Source organism: Sus scrofa, chromosome 15 (genome assembly GCF_054392235.1).
Source record: "Sus scrofa isolate SSC_HxYL_T2T_F1_AM1 chromosome 15, Sscrofa_HxYL_maternal_Yorkshire_Landrace_v2.0, whole genome shotgun sequence".
In the NCBI taxonomy this organism is placed as follows: Eukaryota; Metazoa; Chordata; class Mammalia; order Artiodactyla; family Suidae; genus Sus; species Sus scrofa.
Genome location: NC_139397.1, coordinates 147738912 through 147760153, shown reverse-complemented (window position 1 = coordinate 147760153; position 21242 = coordinate 147738912). Strand labels below are relative to the sequence as shown.

General features: G+C 40.7%; 2 protein-coding genes across 5 annotated transcripts in view; one reads left to right on the top strand and one right to left on the bottom strand.

Annotated features, from left to right (window-relative positions):
* NGEF (neuronal guanine nucleotide exchange factor) overlaps positions 1 to 21242 on the top strand; it is a 126692-nt gene that overhangs the window by 31997 nt on the left and 73453 nt on the right. For both annotated transcript variants that reach the window (XR_014830285.1, XM_021074904.2), the window contains exon 3: positions 3230 to 3344. Coding sequence is in view for 1 of the 2 variants with exons in the window: in XM_021074904.2 (XP_020930563.2) it covers positions 3230 to 3344 (115 nt within the window). In the remaining variant the exon portion in view is untranslated. The remainder of the gene's footprint in view (positions 1 to 3229; positions 3345 to 21242) is intronic.
* NEU2 (neuraminidase 2) overlaps positions 1 to 21242 on the bottom strand; it is a 105497-nt gene that overhangs the window by 70256 nt on the left and 13999 nt on the right. For all 3 annotated transcript variants that reach the window (XR_014830286.1, XR_014830287.1, XM_021074906.2), the window contains exon 2: positions 1314 to 1378. The gene's annotated coding sequence lies outside the window, so the exon portion shown is untranslated. The remainder of the gene's footprint in view (positions 1 to 1313; positions 1379 to 21242) is intronic.

The following is a 21242-nucleotide window of genomic DNA, read 5'->3' as shown; positions in this document are numbered from 1 at the left end:
ATTAATATCCTGGGAATACCATTTCAGCAGGATCCCTAATCTTTTAAACCAGTTCCTGGCACGTTGTATCTACTCAAAGCATATTTGATGAGCAGAATAAGGTTCAGAATCATTTACTAATAGGGGTTGTGAGAGCTGAGCCCTCCTTCCCTGCTGACTTGCCCACGTGGCTGAGCAAACAGCATGCTGGGGTTGTGAAGTGTGTGATAGCTTCTGAGCTTCTGGGTCCACAGCAGCTGCCACTGGACTGAGAGCATGCTAGCCTGTGTGTGCGGGGAGGGATGACATTAAACTCTGTCGGGTAGTCTTTTGCCACTTGTTAAACCACCCTTGAAACACAGAGACGGAACAACGATGTTTACTATTTCTCATGATTCTGAAAGTTGATTGGGTGGCTCCTCTGTCTGGGCGACTTTATCTGACCTCTGCTGTGAGCCGGTGGCTCCTCTGGGGTTGGAAGGTCAAGGTCAGCCTCTTTGACTGCTAGTGAGCTGGTTGGTCCTTGATGGGGTGGAGGCAGGGTGGGATACAGGCCACAGCTGGGACTGTTGGTCTTTGCTCCATGTGGTGGCTCATCCTCCAGCAGGTTAGCTTGGGCTCATCCACATGGCAGCAGGGTTCCCACAGAGCAGAAGCCACCAGGTCTTATGACCTGGGCTCCAGAGCCTGCATAGGCACTTCTCCCACATTCTCTTGGTCCAGGCAGCTCAAAGGGCCAATCCAGATAAAAGCAGATGGAGAAGCTGACTCCACTGCTTGATGGGAAGAGCAGCAAAGAACATGGTGTTTGCTGCCATCTACCCCAAACATTCATGGAATTTTTTGTTGAGCACCGTACATAGTGAGAAAAATACATCAGTGGGAATGATATAGTCATGGGAGCTGAGTAGTTGGTACGTTATCTTACTCTCTCAACATTTGTGCATGTTTGAAAATTTCTAGAAGCGTTAAAAGCACACGTGCACACACAAAGAAAGTGGGAATCTCTGCCCTTGAGAAACCCAGACTATTACAACGATGTCATTTTACTGCATGCAACGTGTCAAAGTTTACAAGCGAGGTAAAGGCAAAGAGCTAGACCCTTCGGGTAGGTTTAGGAATGAGCCCCAAAGAAGGTGGTATTTCAGGTGAGCCTTGAAGGATCAGAAGGACATGGCCAGAAAGAAGAGCAGCTAAAGTGACTGAGCACAGAGTATAGGAACTGTAGGTGCTCAATAGCTATGCTAGGCAAGCATTTCAAGGGTGTTCTTACCCTACCCATTCTTCGGATTTAAAAAAAAATAGCTGAGGCTCAGATAGATTGAGTCACTTACCCAAATCACACAGCTATCAAGTGGTACAGCTGGAACCACAGTTCAGATCCTTCTAGTCCCAAAGCCTATACAGATGGAGAAGGGGGTTAGAGCAGCTCTGCCCAACAGAAAAATAATGCAAGCCACATATGTCATTTAATTTTTTTACATTAAAAAGTAAAATGAGGGGAGTTCCCGTCATGGCTCAGTGGTTAACAAACCACTAGTATCGGGAAGGACGTGGGTTCAATCCCTGGCCTTGTTCAGTGGGTGAAGGATCCAGCATTGCCGTGAGCTGTGGTGTAGCTCTCAGACTTGGCTTGGATCCTGCATTGCTGTGGCTCTGGTGTAGGCCGGTGGCTACAGCTCTGATTTGACCCCTAGCCTGTGGAACCTCCATATGCCACAGGTGCGGCCCTAGAAAGACCAAAAGAAAAAGAAAAAGAAAAATTTTAACAATGCATTTAACCTTTTACATCCAAAATATTATCATTTTATCATGCAGCCAATAATTGATGTAGAAAATAGTAATGAGATGTTTTACATTCTTTTTCTGGTATAGTCTTTGAAATCAGTTGAGTATTTTATACTTACAGCCCCTCTCAATTTGCATACTGAATTTTCATTGGAAAGTCTTGATCTGGATTTGGATTTCATAAAATGTACAAAGGAGTAAATTTATAGCCAGAAAAAGTTAATTAAAAATAGAAACAACCCCCAGATTACTTCAAATACCCTCAAAAGTTTTCCATTAATGAAATCAACAATAGGTTTTTACATTTACATTTAAATTAAGTTTGAAAAATGAAGGGTTTGCTTCTTCAATCACACGAGCCACATTTCAAGTAGGTAATAGCCCCACATGGCTAGTGGCTACCACATGGGACCTCACAGGGTTAGAGTGTTGCAAGCTCAGAGAAAAGCAGATACAGCTGTCCAAGGTCACGGTGGGGGTCTTTGTGAGAAGGAGGAAAAGGAAAGGATGAGGCTGGAGAGGGAAACAGGGCTGATGGGTAAAGAGCCTGAAGTGTGTGGTCTCCAAGACTACTGGAGGCTGCCATTGCCAGTGTAGACACAGGGTCACCTCATACCCTGCCACAGTCAAAGATGCCATTTACATTCAGACCATAAATACTCTCACTGGACTCATAGTTTTATTTGTAAAGTGATTCCTTCATTTCACCTCCCTGGAGTTAATCCTCAGGACAGCCCAGCATCCCCTGATCCAGGAGAACCACTCTGCTCTGTTTCCAGAATAAGCTGCCCAGCACCAGGCTTCTGTGCTCCACCCACTATTAAAGAAAGGAGATTGGTTTTCTGAGTTCATGATTTGGGTCTGAAAGACAAGGACAGTCCCACTGCACCTGCTAAGGGGCGTCCTTTCAAAGCATGCTAGAACACTGACTAACAACCCCACCTATGGCTTGTCTGACCCTCTGGGGGAGGTGACCTGACTTATTATTTAATATCTATTATAACTTGGACACTGTAAAGTTAGATGCTAAAAACCTGATAAGTTGCAAATGATGTTTGCCCCGTACAAATGATAACACCAGTGATTACGGTTCTACTGTCTTCTAAAATTAACCAGGTTTTTTGTCCAAGTCTAAAATTAACCAGATTTTTTATCCAAGTTTGCAAGCTCATTTCCAATATTCTCTCTTTTTTTTTCCAGCTAAGCATGCATGTATGGGTAGATGGATGGATGCATACATGCATGGCTATGAAGTTTCTCATAATTATGACTTTCATAGAAATAGCATCCAGGTCACCGAATACAGAACAAGAAGTGGCAAATTCCCTGGCAGAGGCCCTGCTTCACTCACTTCCTTCCCCTCTCAGGGTGACCATTGCTACTGTCCAAATCTCACAGAGACAATTCCCTAAAAATGGAAGATGCACATTTCCTAACTCCCCACATTTTTTCCATGTCACAGATTCACTGGAAAATGGAAAATCTGTAAATGAGACCCTGACCTTGAATTTCCCCCAGAGCAGATCGGGTCCCTGGAGAATACCAACACAGACACACCCACGAGCCAAGAGAACGAGGTAAGAGACAGCAAAATACGAGAGGCTGGTTCATGAAATGATGTAGCAGGGATCATCCTGCAAAGCCTTAATGGGGCAACACTTGCAATTAAAAAAAAAAAAAGTAACTTTTAGTTGCTTGCATTTAAAAAAAATCTCCACAACTTCCTTAAAAAAAAAATAGTCCCACTGTTGCTACCCTGTTCTCAAACTGGGAACCTGTAGATATTACATACATGGAGAAGCAGAAAAGAAAAATCACCATATTGCTGCCAGCCAAAAGTTTTTACGTGTTGTAACCGTTTCAAGTCTTTCTCTTCTATATCTTTTATGCATATTTTCTCTTCATAAAACAGAGTCTTATATACCTGCCACCTTGAAACCTACTAAATGGTACAGGCACATCTCGGAGATATTGAGGAGTCCAGTTACCACAACAAAGTAAATGTTACAATAGAATGAATCGCACGAAATGTTTTTAACTTTTGCATATAAAAGTTATGGTTATACTATACTGCTGTCTACTTAGTGTGCAATAGCATTATGTCTTTAAAAACATACATACTTGAATTTCAAAATACTTTATTCTTAAAAATCCTATCATCTCGCAACACAGGGTTGTCACAAACCTTCAATTTGTAAAAACAAAAAGGCAGTAAGACAAAGTATGCAAGCATATCACACCCACACCTCTTCATGTTACTAAACATTTTCCTACATAATCATTTAGTGGCTATAAAATAATCTATAGTATGATTGGATTATGATTCATTAATCATGTTCCTGTTGTTTGGATGTTTGGATATTATATAGTTGGGATTGAATTTAACAGTTTATAACTAAAAAAACCCAAATTACACAGCTTAACAGACAGGTCCACTTGGCTCTTGTGTGAAAGAAGTCTGGCAGGGTAGGACAGCAGGTCCTCACACTGTCAGTGGCTTGGGCTCCTTCTAGTGTCTCCTCTGCCATCTGTCAAGAGGGCTTCAAGAGATCCACTGGGAAATCTCTGACATTTGGGGATGGAGGGGCTGGAAAAATCTAGAGGTGAGCTGGCTGATAGCCTGCATGGGAGGTGAGAGGTGGGGCTGAGCAGGGAGTGAGAGGTGTCCACACCAAAGGCAAGGCAGAGGTGTGTTTTCCTGGAACAGAGTGTGGACCCCAAGGAAAGGAACAAGCTCTGGACCACTTTAAAAAGGACTCCACCCAAAAGACTTCTTACTGGGGCCAAGTGGACCTTGGCAGAAAGTAGCTGCTGAAATTGGAGGGGTCACGAGAGTCCACCTTGAGAACTTCACACATGCCCCCAAACTGCAGTCAGAGACCCCCAGCAAGTGGTCTTATGAGCCCCCACAAGCATTCCACTTTGAAAGCCCAAATTCCATCCTGGGGCTGTGGGGGTAGCGGGGGAGGCAGGGAGAAGACAGAGCACAAAGTAGAGGCTTCCCAGCTGTGGGAGGCCTGGATAGGGTAAAGGAGGTGGAGATTTTAAATGACTTTGAGGTGCATTTTTATACCCAGCCAAAGAGACCATTTATTTATAACCCAGAGTGACTGGAAAGCTTTGCATGTGGTCTGCCTAAGCTTTCACCCTGGTCTGGGCAGGCAGTGCCAACCTACAGAACAGGCTAAATCACGGAGTGGAGGGGAAGATGGGAGAAGAAGTTACTTGTGCTTCCTTTCATCTTGTGCTGAGGACAGAGGTCTTGGATAGCATATCTAGGTCATTCTCGGGAGCCTCACTGTGACAATTGCTTCAATTATGTTTTTTTAAAACGATTTTATTTTTCCATTGTAGTTGGTTTAGTGTTCTGTCAATGTTCTACTATACAGCAAGGTGACCCAGTCACACACACACACACACATATATATATATACATTCTTTTTCTCACATTATCATGCTCCATCACGAGTGACTAGATACAGTTCCCAGTGTTATACAGCAGGATCTCATCTCTTATCCATTCCAAAGACAATAGTCTGCAACCATTAACCCAGATTCCCAGTCCATCCCACTCGCTCCCCTCCCCCTTGGCAACCAAAAGTCTCTTCTCCAAGTCCATGAGTTTCTTTTCTGTGGAAAGGTTCATTTGTGCCACATATTAGATTCCAGATGTAAGTGATATCATATGGTATTTGTCTTTCTCTTTCTGACTTACCTCACTTAGTATGAGAGACCCCAGTTCCATCCATGTTGCTGCAAATGGCATTATTTTCTTCTTGTTTATGGCTGAGTAGTATTCCATTGTGTATATATATCACATCTTCTTAATCCATTCATCCATCAATAGACATTTAGGCTGTTTCCATGTCTTGGATATTGTGAATAGTGTTGCAATGAACATATGGGTGCATGTGTCTTTTTCAAGGAAAGTTTTGTCCGGATATTTGCCCCAGAGTGGGATTGCTGGGTCATATGGTAGTTCTATATTTAGTTTTCTGAGGTATATCCATAGTGTTTTCCATAGTGGTTGTTCCAATTTACATTCCCACAAACAATATAGGAGAGTTCCCTTTTCTCCACACCCTCTCCAGCATTTGTAATTTGTGGACTCATTAATGATGGCCATTCTGAATGTTGTGAGGTGGTACCTTATAATAGTTTTGATTTGCATTTCTCTAATAATCAGGGATGTTGAGCATTTTTTTTCATGTGTTTGTTGGCCATTGGTATATCTTCTTTGGAGAAATATATATTCAAGTATTTGCCCATTTTTCAATTGGATTGTTGGATTTTTTTGCTGTTGAGTTGTATAAATTGTATATTTTAAAGCCTTTTTCAGTTGCGTCATTTGAAACTCTTTTATCCCATTCTGTAAGTTGTCTTTTTGTGTTTTATTATGGTTTCCTTTGCTGTGCAAAAGCTTGTCAGTTTGATTAGTTCCCATTGGTTTATTTTTGCTTTTATTTCTGTTGCCTTGGGAGATCAACCTAAGAAAACATTTGTAAGGTTGATGTTAGAGAATGTTTTGCCTATGTTCTCTTCTAGGAGTTTGATAGTGTCTTTTCTTACATTTAAGTCTTTGAGCCATTTTGAGTTTATTTTGTGTATGGTATGAGGGTGTGTTCCAGTTTCATTAATTTATATGCGGCTGTCCGGTTTTCCCAGCACAACTTGCTGAAAAGACCATCTTTCTCCCATTTTATATTCTCACCTCCTTTGTCAAAGATTAACTGACCATAGATGTCTGGATTCTCTATTCTGTTCCATTGGTCTGTATGTCTGTTTTGGAACCACTACTACGCTGTCTTGATTGCTGAGGCTTTGTAATATTGCTTGAAGTATGGGAGAGTTATGCTTCCTGCTTGGTTTTTGTTCCTCAGGATTGCTTTGACAATTCTGGGTCTTTTATGGTACTATATTAAATTTTGGATTGTTTGTTCTAGTTCTATGGAAAATGTCATGAGTAATTTGATAGGGATTTATTGAATCTGTAGATTGTTTTGGGTAGTATGGTCATTTTTATGATATTAATTTTTCCAACCCAGGAGCATGGATTATCTTTCCACTTCTTTGAATCCTCTTTAATTTCCTTGATGAATGTTTTATAGTTCTCAGTATACAGGTCTTTCACCTCCTTCCTCAGGTTTATTCCCAGGTATTTAAGTTTTGGGGGTGTGATTTTAAAAGGTATTATATTTTTGTATTCCCTTTCTAATATTTCATTGTTAGTATACAGAAATGCCACCAATTCTGAATGTTAATCTTGTATCCTGCTACTTTGCTGAATTTGTTCATCTGTTTGAGCAGTTTTTGTGTGAAGTCCTTAGGGTTTTCAATATATAGTATCATGTCATCTGCATACGATAATTTTACCTCTTCTTTTCCAATTCGGATGCATTTTATTTCCTTTGATTGCTGTGGCTAGGACTTCTAATACTATGTTGAATAAAACTGGTGAGAGTAGGCATCCTTGTCCTGTTCCAGATTTTAGTGGGAAAGCTTTCAGTTTTTCTCCACTGAGTATTATATTATAATGGCTTTTATTATGTTAAAGTATGTTCCTTTATACCCACTTTCGTAAGAGTTTTTATCATGAATGGACGTTGGACTTTGTCAAATGCTTTTACTGCATCTATTGAGATGATCATGTGGATTTTGACTTTTCTTTGTTAATGTGGTGTATGAGGTTGATTGATTTGGATATGTTGAACCATCCTTGTGAACCTGGGATGAATCCCACTTGGCTGTGGTATATTATCTTTTTTTTTTTTTTTTTTTGTCTTTTGTCTTTTTTGTTGTTGCTGTTGTTGCTATTTCTTGGGCCGCTCCCACGGCATATGGAGGTTCCCAGACTAGGGGTTGAATCGGAGCTGTAGCCACCGGCCTACGCCAGAGCCACAGCAACACGGGATCCGAGCCGCGTCTGCAACCTACACCACAGCTCACGGCAACGCCAGATCCTTAACCCACTGAGCAAGGGCAGGGACCGAACCCGCAACCTCATGGTTCCTAGTCGGATTCGTTAACCACTGCGCCACGATGGGAACTCCTATATTATCTTTTTAATATGTTGTTGGATTCAGCTGGCTAAAAATTTGTTGAGAATTTTTGCATCTGTATTTATCAAAGATATTGGCCTATAGTTTTATTTTTTGGTAGTATCTTTGTCTGGTTTTGGTATTAGGGTGATGGTGGCTTCATAGAATCTTTTTGGGAGTGTTTCTTCTGCTTCAACCTTTTGGAAAAGTTTAAGAAGAATGGATATAATTTCCTCTTTGTATGTTTGGTAGAATTCACCTGTGAAACCATCTGCTCCTGGAGTTTTGTTTGTAGGGAGGGCTTTTATTACATATTCAATTTCATTTCTGGTAATCAGTCTGTTCAGTTGATCTATTTCTTCTTGATTCAGTTTTGGCAGGCTGTAAGTAGCTAGAAAGTTGTCCATTTCTTCTAGGTTGTCAAATTTGTTGGATTATAATTGTTCATGGTATTCTTTTATGGTTTTTGCATTTCTGCAGTATACATTGTGACTTCTCCTTTTTCATTTCTTATTTTGTTTATTTGGGTTTTTTCTTCTTGGTGAGTCTGGCCAGAGGTTTGTCAATTTTGTTTACTTTTTCAAAGAAAAGGCTCTTGGTTTTATTGATTTTTTCTATTGTTTTTTGGATCTCTGTTTTATTGATTTCCTCTCTGATCTTTATGATTTCCTTCCTTCTGGTGATTTTAGGTTTTGTTTATTCTTCTTTTTCTAATTCATTTAGGTGGTGGGTTAAGTTGTTGATTTGAGATTTTTCTTCTTTTTTGAGGAAAGCCTGTATTGCTATGAATTTCCCTCTGAGCACTGCTTTTGCAGCATCCCATAGATTTTGAGTGGTTTTCTCTTCATTATCATTTGTCTCAAAGTATTTTTTAATTCCCTTCTTGAGTTCCTCATTCACCCATTGGTTTTTTAGTAGCATGTTGTTTAGTCTCCATGTAGTTAGTTTTTTCCCATTTCTTTTCCTGTGGCTGATTTCTAGTTTTGTGCCATTGTGGTCAGAGAAAATACCTGAAATAACTTCTATAATCTTAAATTTGTTGAGGTTAGCTTTGTGCCCCAGTATGTGATGGTCCTTGAGAATGTTGCATGTGCACTTGAGAAGAATGTATATTCTGACTTTTTTGGATAGAATATCCTGAAAATGTCGATTAAGTCTAACTTTTCTATCAAGTCATTTAGGATCTCTGTTGCCCTATTGATTTTCTGTCTAGAGGATATGTCCATTGATGTAAGTAAAGTGTTAAAGTCTCTTATTATGATTGTATTCCCATCAATTTCTCCTTTTATGTCTGCGAGTATTTGTTGTAGGTATCTGGGTGCTCCTATATTAGGGGCATAATATATTAACAATTGTAATATCCTATTCTTGAATGGATCTTTTTACCATTAAATAGTGTCCTTCTTTGTCTTTCTTTATGGCCTTCATTTTAAAGTTTATTTTGTCTGACATGAGTATTGCAACTCCTACTTTCCTGTCTTATCCATTGTCATGAAATATCTTTTCCCATCCCCTCACTTTCAATCTTTATGTGTCCCTTGACCTAAGGTGAGTCTCTTGTAGACAGCAGATTGTAGGTTTTTGCTTTTTTATCCAATATGCCACTCTGGATCTTTTGATTGGAGTATTCAGTACATTGACATTTAAGGTAATTATTGATATATATGTATTTGTTGCCAATTTAAACCTTGTTTTCCAATTGATTCTATGTTTCTCTTTTCTTCCTTTCTTTTTTTGCTAGGATGATTTCCATTTATTTTATACTTGCATACTTTTCTTTTTAGTTTTTGTGACTTTAATGTTTGGTTTCGATTTGTGGTTGCCCTGTTTTTTAAGTATGTTAACCCCTTCCTACATCTTCTTTCTTTAGCCTAATAGTCATATAGGCTCAAGCATTACTTTAAAAAAAAAAAAAAAGTCTAGATTTTCTTACTTTCCTTCCCCACATTCTATGAAGTTCTTTTTTAACATCTTCATGTTTGTTCTTTTGCTGTTCCTGTGTTTATTGTCACTTTTACAGTAGGGTTTTTTTTTTTTTTTGTCCCCTTTTAGATCTGTATACTAGCTTATTTAAATGATTGCTTTCCAATCATGATTTCCTCCATCCTATTTCTTTTTACTTCTTTTTTATTTAGAGAAGCCCTTTCAGTATTTCTTTTAGAATGGGTTTAATATTGCTGTACTCTTTTAGCATATGCTTGTTGGAGAAATTATTTATTTCCCCTTCTATTTCAAATAATATTCTTGCTGGAGAGTATTCTAGGCTGCAAATTTTTCCCTTTTAGAACTTTGAATATGTCTTGCCACTCCCTTCTGGCCTGTAGTGTTTCTGCAGAGAAATCAGCTGATAGCCTTATGGGGGCTCCCTTATAATTAACGCTTTGTGTTCCTCTTGCTGCCTTTAGAATCCTCTCTTTAACTTTTGTCATTTTTATTATAATATGTCTTGGTATGGGCCTGTTTGGGTTCAACTTGTTTGGGGCCCTCTGTGCTTCTTGTATCTTTGTATCTGTTTTCTTTAGATTTGGAAAGTTTTCAGACATAATTTCTTCAAATATATTTTCAATCCCCTTTTCTTTTTCTTCTCTTTCTGGAATTCCTATTATGCATAGATTGGCCTGCTTTATATTATCCCATATATCTCTTATATTGCTTTCATGTTTTTTCATTTGGTTTTCTGTCTGATGTCCTGATTGGGTGATTTCCATTAATTCTATCTTCCAAGTCATTAATTCATTCCTCTGCATAATTCATTCTGCTCTTTAGTGGCTTTAGCTCAGTTTTCATCTCTGCAAATGAATTTTTCTTGGTTCCTCCTTATATTTTCTAGTTCCTTTCTAAAGAAATCTGCATTGCTGTTGATGTCCACTCTTAATTACTTCATATTCACCCTTAATTCCTTCAGTATTTTCACTATCTCCCTTTTGAACTCCATGTCTATTAGACTGCAGAGGTCTGTTTCATTGTTTGATGCTTCAGGTGAATTCTCCTGTTCCCACCTCTGGAGTCAGAGATAACTGTGGTGGTTTACCCCCACCACCTGTAGACCACTCAAGAACCACCCTGACAGGGGTCAGACATCAGAAATAAGAGAAGCTACAACTCTATTATCTGTAAGAAGGTCACCACACCAAAAACCTATAAAAATGAAAAGACAGAGAACTATAACTCAGTTAAGGGAGAAAGAAAAAACCCCAGAAAAACAGCTAAGTGATCAGGAGATTCTTAGCCTCCAGGAAAAAAATTTTAGACTGTTGATGCTGAAGATGATGTAAGACATTGGAAATAAACTGGAAGCAAAGATGGATAACTTATAGGAAACATTGACCGAAGAGATACAAGATATAAAACTTAAACAAGAAGAGATGCAAAATACAATAACTGAAATAAAAAATTCACTAGAAGCAGCTAACAGTAGAATACAGGAGGCAGAAGAACGAATAAGCAAGGTGGAGGACAGATTAGTGGAAATTACAGATGCAGAACAGAAAAGAGAAAAAAGATTGAAAACAAATGAAGAGAGTCTCAGAGAACTCTGGGACAATGTGAAATGCACCAACATCCATATTATAGGGGTGCCAGAAGGAGAATAGAGAGAGAAGGAGACAGAAAAAATATTCAAAGAGATAATAGCCAAAAAATTCCCTAACATGGGGAAGGAATCACTCACTTAAATCCAGGAAGCACAAGTACCATATAAAATAAACCCAAGGAGGAACACCCCGAGACACATACTAATCAAACTGACCAAAATTAAAGACAAAGAGAAAATCTTGAAAGCAGCTAGGGAAAAGAAACAAATAACACACAAAGGAACCCTGATAAGGTTATCAGCAGATTTTTCAACAGAAACTCTACATGCCAGAAGGGAGTGGCATGATATACTTAACGTGATGAAAGGAAAAAACCTCCAACCAAGATGACTTTACCCAGCAAGGCTCTCCTTCAGATTTGAAGGAGAAATCAAAACCTTCACAGATAAACAAAAGCTGAGAGAATTCAGCAACACTAAACCAGCCTTACAACAAATACTAAAGGAACTTCTATAGGCAGAAAAGAACAAGAGAAGAAGGAAAGAAAAAAGAGCAGCAAAAACAAATCCAAAGTAATTAATAAAATGGCAATAAGAACATACATATCAATAATTACCTTAAATGTGAATGGACTAAACACCCCAGCCAAAAGACATGGACTGGCTGAATGGATACAAAAAACAAGACCCACATATATGCTGTCTTCAAGAAACCCACTTCACTTCTAGGGACACATAAAAATTGAAAGTGAGAGGATGGAAGAAAATATTTCATGCAAATGGGGATCAAAAGAAAGCTGGAGTAGCAATACTCATATCAGACAAAATAGACTTTAAAATGAAGAATATTTTAAGGGACAAAGAAGGACATTACATAATGATCACAGGATCAATTTAAGAAGATGATAGAACAATTTTAAATATCTACGCACCCAACACAGGTTCACCACAATATATAAGGCAACTGCTAACAACCTTAAAAAGAGAAATTGACAATAACATGATAATAGTGGGGGACTTTAACACCCCACTTACAGCAATGGACAAAGCAGCCAGACAGAAAATCAATAAGGAAACACAGGCCCTGAATGAAGCATTAAGCCAGATCGACTTAATAGATATTTATAGGACATTCCATCCAAAAGCAACAGAATACACATTCTTCTCAAGTGCACATGGAACATTCTCGAAGATTGATCATATCCTGGGCTACAAATCCAACCTCGGTAACTTTAAGAAAATTGAAATCATATCAAGCATCTTTTCCAACCACAACGCCATATGACTGGAAATCAACAACAAGAAAAAAAACTGCAAAAAACACAAACACGTGGAGACTCAACAACATGCTACTAAACAACCAATGGATCACTGAAGAAATCAAAGAGGAAATTAAAAAATACCTAGCAGCAAATGACAACAAAGATATGACACTCCAAAACCTATGGGATGCAGCAAAAGCCGTTCTAAGAGGAAAGTTTGTGGCAATACAAGCCCACCTCAGGAAACAAGAAAAACCTCAAATAAACAAGCTAACTTTACATCTAAAGCAGCTCGAGAGAGAAGAACAGACAAGACCTAAAGTTAGTGGAAGAAAAGAAATCATAAAGATCAGAGCAGAAATCAATGAAATAGAAATGGAGAAAACCATAGAAAAGATCAATGAAACAAAAAGATGGTTCTTTGAAAAGATCAACAAAATTGATAAACACTTAGCCAGACTTACAAGCAAAAAAGAGAGAGGACTCAAATCAATAAAATTAGAAATGAAAAAGGAGAAGTAACAATGGACATCACAGAAATACAAAGGATCATGAGAGACTGCTACCAGCAACTATATGCCAATAAAACGGAAAACCTAGAAGAAATGGACAAATTCTTAGAAAAATATGATCGTCCAAGACTAGACCAAGATGAAATAGAAAAGATGAATGGACCAATCACAAGAACTGAAATTGAAAAAAAAAAAAAAAGAGGAAAAAAAAAAAAAAGAACCACCCTATCTCGCTTAGCACATGCAGGAGGTGCTGCACAGGCTGCTCCTATTTGCAGGGTCCTGGGAAATTACAGTGATCCAGCATGTGGGCACTGCCTGGAGCATTGTCAGCAGCAGCAGCAGGGCAGGTGTGTTCCCATGAGAGTGAGAGCAACAATGGGTAGTGCTCAGTTGCATTGCCCTCTTTTTTGCCAACCTCTGAGGTGACTGGGGCCACAGGTGGAGCCTGTTCGCAGACCCCTAGTGGTGGCAGGCCATGCCTCTCCCTGGTTTATGAGATGACTTCTGTGCTTTGTCCCCAGTGCCTATAGATCTCACAAGAAGCACCATGTCATGCTTAGCCCCCTGCTGCCCTTAGCCCACAAAAGAGCTGCCCTGCCACTGGTAGCCCACACAAGAAGCACTGGTCTCCTATAGCCCAAGCAAGTAGCCTCTCTCCTGTACCAAAGGTGCCCCATCCTCTGAGAGCCCAAGCGTGTGCAGGGAGATTCTATGGCAGTCCACCTCTCCTCCTCTCAACCTCCCCACAATGAATGATGCCCTGCTTCTCCTGCAGGCCCAGACCTCCTCCTGGGTTCCCTCGGCTGTTGTGTTCCACTCCTCAGCCCGTGGCACACCGCTCCCTAGCCCCTCAGGCTGTCCCCACACAGCCAACTCTAGTCCTTTCCCGGGAACTGACTTCTGGAGCCTGAGTCTCAGCGCCCAGCCCCCCCACCCCCACCCCGGAGCATCTCAGGCTGTGCCATCCTGGGAGATGGTGCAGACAATCTGTGCAGCTTTCACTCTGCTTTGCCCTCCTCGGTCCAGCTGCTGCACTTTGAGGTCCCTCTACCTCGGATGATCTCCCTGTCAGTGAGACGGCTTCCTAGGGTGTGGGTTCCTTTCCTATTTCACAGCTCCCTCTTGGGAATTAGTCCCATCCCGATTCCTTTTCTCTCTCTTTTGTTCTTTTTTCTTTTGTTCTACCCAGTTACGTCAAGGGTTTCTTGCCCTTTATGGAGGTTTAGGTTCATATGTCAGTGGTCACGAGATGTTCTGTGTGAATCATTCTACATATAGATGTGTTTTTTGATGTATTTGTGGAAGAAAGTGAGTGCCATGTCTTACTTCTCCACTATCTTGATCCTCCTCTCAATTCTAAGCTGGATTTCTATGGCCAGTAAGTCACAATGGACTTGCTACAGAAAAGGTTTCTAGACAAAAACCTCCTGATGGGCTGTCAGGGTCCCATAGATTTGAGTTACTGCTTTTATTGGTAAAATCCAAAATATGAGTTTCTCCTGGGAAACTTTACTAGTTGACCGTAACAAGCCACTGCGTCAGTGTGTGGTGTGAGATGTCTTGGGTACCATTAGCATGCGCTGTCCATGCTCTTCGGCTCACTCCTCACTTCACCAGCACCCGGGCATTCAGGAGTACACAACTTTATTTGCATAAAGTAATTTCATCCCTGCTCCTGCCCGTATCTCCATGTCCCTGCCTTCGTATACTGGCTCCCTCGTGTAAAGTGCCATGCTTGACTCTGAGCATCTCTTGTTCACTTTCCATGGTCACTTTTCCAATGGCATTAGCCATCCATTCCTGCTGAAGTCTCCTTTGCTCTAAGCCAGGAAACTAATCCTCTGCCTCCTTGCTGATTTGTGCATGTAAATGCAAGCTTCACAATCTAAATTTAACAAAGGAAAAAAAAAAAGGAAAAGAACCCAGTATTGTACAAAGACTGGAAGCAGTGAAAGACAAGAGTAGTATCTCATGCTTCTTGGCCCCAAATATTTTATCCTTCCTTCTTATCATTGTCATATAGTAAGTGGTTTCATAAAGGCAATTTTAATAGTACTCATTAAAGGAAATTTTACAACAAAATGTACAAATCTTTGGTATACAGCTTGATGAATGTATGAGTCAGCTTGTGCTGCCATAAAAAAATATCATTGACTGAGTGATTAAACAACAGAAAATTCTCACAGTTCTGGAGGCTAGAAATCCTAGATCAGGATGCCAGCATGGTCAGGTTCTGGGAGGGCTCTCTTCCTAGCTTTCAGGCAGCCACCTTCTTGCTGTGTTCACACACCGTGGAGAGAGAAAGTAAGCACTGGGCTTTCCCTCTTTGTGGGGGTCCCACCCTCATAACCTCACTTAAATCTAATTACCTCCCAAAGACCTCATCTCAAAATACCATCACATTGGGGGCTAGGGCTTCAACATATGAACTTGGGGTGATGCGGGTATAGTTCAGTCCGTAGCAATGAATGTTTACATACACATACACCCACTTGACCATCAACTAGACCAAGATCTAGTACATTAGATCTTAGCCATGAAGCTAAGACCCTTTTCCTGTTAATACCCATCCCTCTCAGAGAGAGCCACCTTCTGATTTCTAGCACCATTAGATTAATTTTGTTGGCTCTTGAACTTCATAAAAATGAGATCACACAGTGTGTCATCTCTGGTGTCTCTTACTTTGCTCAACAAAATGTTTGAGATTCATCAATGTGTGTGTATCAGATTGTTCTTTTTATCTGCTTTCCTTTTGGGGGGGTCACACCTGCAGCACATGGAAGTTCCCAGGCTAGGTGTTGAACTGGAGCTGCAGGTGCTGGCTTAAGCCACAGCCACAGCAATGCTAGATCTGAGCTGCATCTGCAACCTACACCGCAGCCTGTCGCAGCACTGGATCCTTAACCCACTGACCAAATCTACATCCTCATGGATACTAGCTGGGTTCTTAAGCCACTGAGCCACAATGGGAATTCCCAGATTTTTTTTTTAGTGCTGAAAAGTGTTACCACAACTTGCTTATCCATCCCTTTGTTGAGTATTTGGATTGTTTCTAGTTTTCAACTATTATCAAGTTGCTATGAATGTTCTTCAACAAGTCTTTTTGTGGATGTACGCACTCATTTCTCCAGGGTATGTACCCAGGAGTGGAAGTATTGGGTCTTAGGATAGGTCTTCTTTAACATTGTTAGAAAAAGCCAAATAATTTCTCAAAATGATTGACTATTTTACACTCTTATCAGCAAGACATGGAAGTTCCAGGTGCTCTAGATCCTCACCGATGCTTGGCAGTCTTTGTAACTGTATCCATTCTAATTTATTGTGGTTTCTCACTGTGATTTTAACTTGTATATCCCTGATGACTCATGATGTTGAGTAACTTTTCATACGTTTATTGGCCATTCCTATATCTTCCGTGAAGTTCTTGCTCAAGTCTTTTGACCATTTTTTTAAATTTGTAGGATTCTTTATATATTTTGACTAGAAGTCCTTGGTCTGATAAATGTATGGCAAATATGTTCTACCTGTCTGTGGGTTGTCTTTTACTTTTCTTGTCTTTTAAGAAGCAGAAGTTTATTTTGATGAAGACTAACTTAATTTTTTCTTCTATTGTTTGTCTTTTTCTATTCTAAGAAAGATCTGTCTATTTCAAAGTTAAAGATATTCTTCTATGTTTTTCTTATGACCATGTTATACTTTTAGCATTCACACTTAGGTCTATAGTCCATATGAATATCCAGTTGCTCTGGTATAATTTATTAAAAAGAGCTGTTTCCTCCAGTGAACTTGGTGTTGGTTTGGTTTTGACTTTATTTTTCCAAAAATCCACTGACTGCAGACACATGGGTCTTTTCTGGACTCTTACTCTTTTCATTGATCTAATTGTCTTTCCTTATGCCGTTATTATACTGTCTTAAATACAGTAGCTTTATGCTAAGTCTTAAAATCTGGTAACATAAACCCTCCCACTTTGTTCTTTTTTAAAGATTGCTTGGCTATATTAAGTCCTTTGCATTTCCATGTAAATTTTAGAATCAGTTTGTCAATTTATATTCCAAAAAAAGATCTGCTAGAATTTTGGTTAAAATAGCATTGCCTCTATAGATTAATTTGGAGATAATTAACAATTGAAGATTGAACACTTTACGGTGCCAATCTATGGACTTGTTGTAATTTTCCATTTATCTAGATATTTTTCTTTTCTTTTTAGGGCCACATCTGTGGCATATGGAAGTTCCAAGGCTAGGGGTTAAATCAGACCTTCAGCTGCCTACTCCACAGCCAGAGAAATGCCAGATCCAAGACATGTCTGCAACCTACACCACAGCTTACAGCAATGCCTTAACCCACTGAGTGGGGCCAGGGATTGAACCTGTATCCTCGTGGATACTGGTCAGGTTCATAACCCACTGAGCCACAGCAGGAACTCAATAGATATTTCTTAAATTAATCCAAAATGATTTTATAATTTTTAGGATAGAAGATTTACACATACTTCAGTTATGATTTATTCTTGTGCATTGGTTTTGATCCTTTTTTAAATGCCAGTGTTTTGTAATTTCATTTTTCAGGTGTTTATTGGTAGTATGCATAAACACAGTTTTTGCATGTCCATCCAGTATCCCATGACCCTGATAGGCTCACTTGCTAGTTCTGCTTATATACTCCTTTGGATTCTCTCTGCACACAATCCTGCCATCTATGAATAAAGATAGTTTAGTTCTTTCTTTCTAATTGTTATGCCTTCTATTTGTCTTTTCTTGTCTTATTGCTTTGGTGAGGACTTCCATTATGCTATTTAGTGGTGAGAATAGGAATTCTTGTCTCAATCCCTGGTCTCAGTTGCTTTGCTTGCAAAGATAAGAGCCTACTCAGATTTATTCAAGTAAAAGGGACATATTATAAGGATGATGGCAGCCCAAAGAGGCCAAGCATAAATGATGAAGCCCAAATTTACAGGAAGGGAAAAGACATCAGGAGCACTACTGCCTCCTCTTCTCAGGGGCCATAGGGCCCACTCCTTACTGCTCTCTGTGGACTCCTCTATTCTCCTGTTCTCTCCTCAGACTAGCTTCTTCTCTGCTTGTCACCTTGCACTTGATCCAAAATGGCAGCTATAGCCAGTATGATCTTTCAGCTTGACTCTCCATAGCCAACAGGGACTTTTTTGTCTCAGAATTTCTGAGGAAAAGAATCTGATTGGCCACCCTTAAAGTCAGGTGTTTAGCTCTGAGCCAATCAGCTAAAAGAACAGGAGGCAGAGGAAGCTGTGTTGGGGAGAATCTTTGAGAAGTATGCGAAGGACAGCCAGGCACCCAAAACATATCTCATGTGGTTAGAGTCTGGACCCCACACAAGAGAACACCAAAGGTGCTTGGTTGAGGTGAAAAGCAGCTGAATGGAAGTGAGAGCAGCAGGGGCTGAAGGTGAGGTTAGAGGAGTAAGGTCTTCTGAGATCCAAGTGACCCAGGAACCAGTCCTCCATTTGCTAGAATTTTGGGTGGGGCTGATATGAAGCATGTGAAGCTCTTCTTGGTGGTCATTACCCGTCCTCAGAGGTTTTAGAATTGGCTGCTGCTCACCCAAAGCCTCTTCCACATGCCCACGAGCAGGGGCGTTATGGTGCTGCTGGGCAGTGCAGCAGGAGGAGAATGCAATTACTATAGGCAGATGTGCTAGAAAAAGGAGTACAGAAAGGGAACTCGTGGCTACTGAGTTCCTACACATGCATTCTCTCTTCGAATTCTCTTATGTTATTCCCTTTTCCCAGATTAGAAAACTAAGACTCAACAAAATTAGTAACTAGCCTGAGGTTACATAACCATAAGCCCAGAGCCATGATCTCCCACCCTGAAGGCTGTACCAATGGAGGCACTGCCTAGGTAAACTTGGCTTTGAGAAGGAGAGGGTTCCTGTTAACCTACCCAGAGGGGGCAAAGCCACAGAGGCACCCCCAATCCAACACCAGATCTTGGGGGTCTTCTCAGGTCAAGGTGTTGTAAGTTGGGTCTTTACTTATGCAATGTCCCAGAAGTCATTTCATATCATAAAAGTGCCAAGTTGCTAAAAAAATACACACACACACACACACATACATACATATGAGAAAAGAACAGAAAGTCAAACATGTGCCTTTATGAATTGACATTTCTATATAAAATTAAACTGCATTATAAAATTTCACATGGGGCAATTTTACTGCATAAACTGAACAGACTGGTGCTTCTTAAAATATTTGTCTACTGACCTTCCAACTGAAAATATCTTGTCTTTTCCTTGCAACGCCCTGAGGGAACTGCAGAAGTTCCTCATTGTTCCAAGGAGGGTCAGCCTGCATTAAACATTAAAGTCACCCCAAGGCTGACCCTCAAGGTGCAGCCAGGTGCAACCTCATAAGTGTTAACCAACTGGCTGCTCTAGTTGGTCCATCCAGACCATCCTAATTATTAAATATTGTGAATATTATCCCTGGATCCAGCTCCAAAGTGTCATTGCCATGAAATCCAACACTGGCATCAAACACTCATGCATGACACTGTGAGTCTTTGAATGTTGATATGGGGCAAGGACCAGGTTCCATACGGGAACCTGTACCTGTTTCCATGGAAACATACAAGTTCCATGTATTACAACCCCAGGGGAAGCTTTTCAGATGCTCACAAATGCTAGTTTGGGTTGTCACTAGGAGAGTCTCACAGTCTTTACAATCTATAAACACAAGAAACAAATGTTGAGTCACTGCAGATGGGGGGCTGCCTCTTTTTTCCAAGGAAGCTGTTTTCAGGTTTTGCTGTTCGTCAGTCATTTGGGGCAATACAGGAGCTGAAGAAATTAGAGCCTGACGCTAATCAGCCTCTAGACCTACCGATTTATAAGAAACACAGGAGAGAGCAAAACGAGAAAAACCACACAGCACGGTCGCAATCAGCGAGATCCAGGCAGGATGGATGATCCAATTTCTCAATGAAGTACAAGGGAAAACAAGAGAGATAGCGATTCAAAGGGACTCGAGCAACATCCACCAACTGCACTGTGTAGACCTTATTACTTGAATCTTGTTTCAAACAAACACTGCTTCCCTTTTCTGGGAGGGAAAGTTTCAGAGACAATGAGGGAAATTTGAACATGGATCTGATATTTGATGATATTAAGAAGTTGTGAATTTTTCTTAAGGCATGATAAAGGTAGTATGGCTATTTTTAAAGTCCTTTTCTTTTAGAGACATTCTGAAGCATTTTGGATGAAATCATAGGATGTCTGGAATTTGCTTCCAAATAATCCAGGCCCAGGAAGGCGTAGGCAGGAGCAGAAATGGGAGAAGATAAGCCATGAGTCTCTGTTAAAGCTGGTGTTAAGTGTTGGGGGAGTTCACTATACTTGTCTGTCTATTTCAGCATATAGTTGAAGTTTTTCCATAATAGAAAGCTCACTTTTCATTATATTTTTTGAAAGCTAATTTTTTAAAAAATAAACTGGCAGGAGTGGAAGAGACCCTTCAGCCCCTGCCCATCCCCCCGCCTGTGTCCCCTCCTCCAGGGGGTTGGGCAGCATCATCAGCTCCCAGCACTGATCATGGTGGCCTAGTGGACATTGACTGTACGCTCCTTTAAGGCAGGACCATGCCAAGTTTTGTTTCCCCCGGGCACCTGCCCTAAGTCTGACCCACCAGGAGCACTTAACATTGGCAGAGGCAAGGAGGCTCCCTGGGCAGAGGTTACAGCCTGGGAACTTGAAGAGGGCCTGAAGGCACACTCGTAAAGTCTCATCCAGTCATGGCCCAGGACTGTGCAGATCAAGCTCTCCCAAAGCTGAGTCACAACATCACCGGGACAGGTAAATACTCCCTGCCGCCCCGGCGGAAACACAGCGGCTCTAACGCAGAGGAGGTTTCCTGCCCAGCTGCCTCGTGGAGGTAAATCACTTTCCCAGCTCCCCCAGAAAGAGAGGAGACCCAGTGCCCTCAGCAAGAAAAAATGCAAATGCCCTAAACTGCCTCTCCTGGGCCCTGGCTGAGCCCTGGGAGTGCCCGCTCCGTGTGGGCAGCGTGAACAAAGGACACAGAGGTACCCAGAAGACCTCAGGCCACTGGGACATGGTGACTGAAGAGGCTTAGATTTTCTATCTCTGA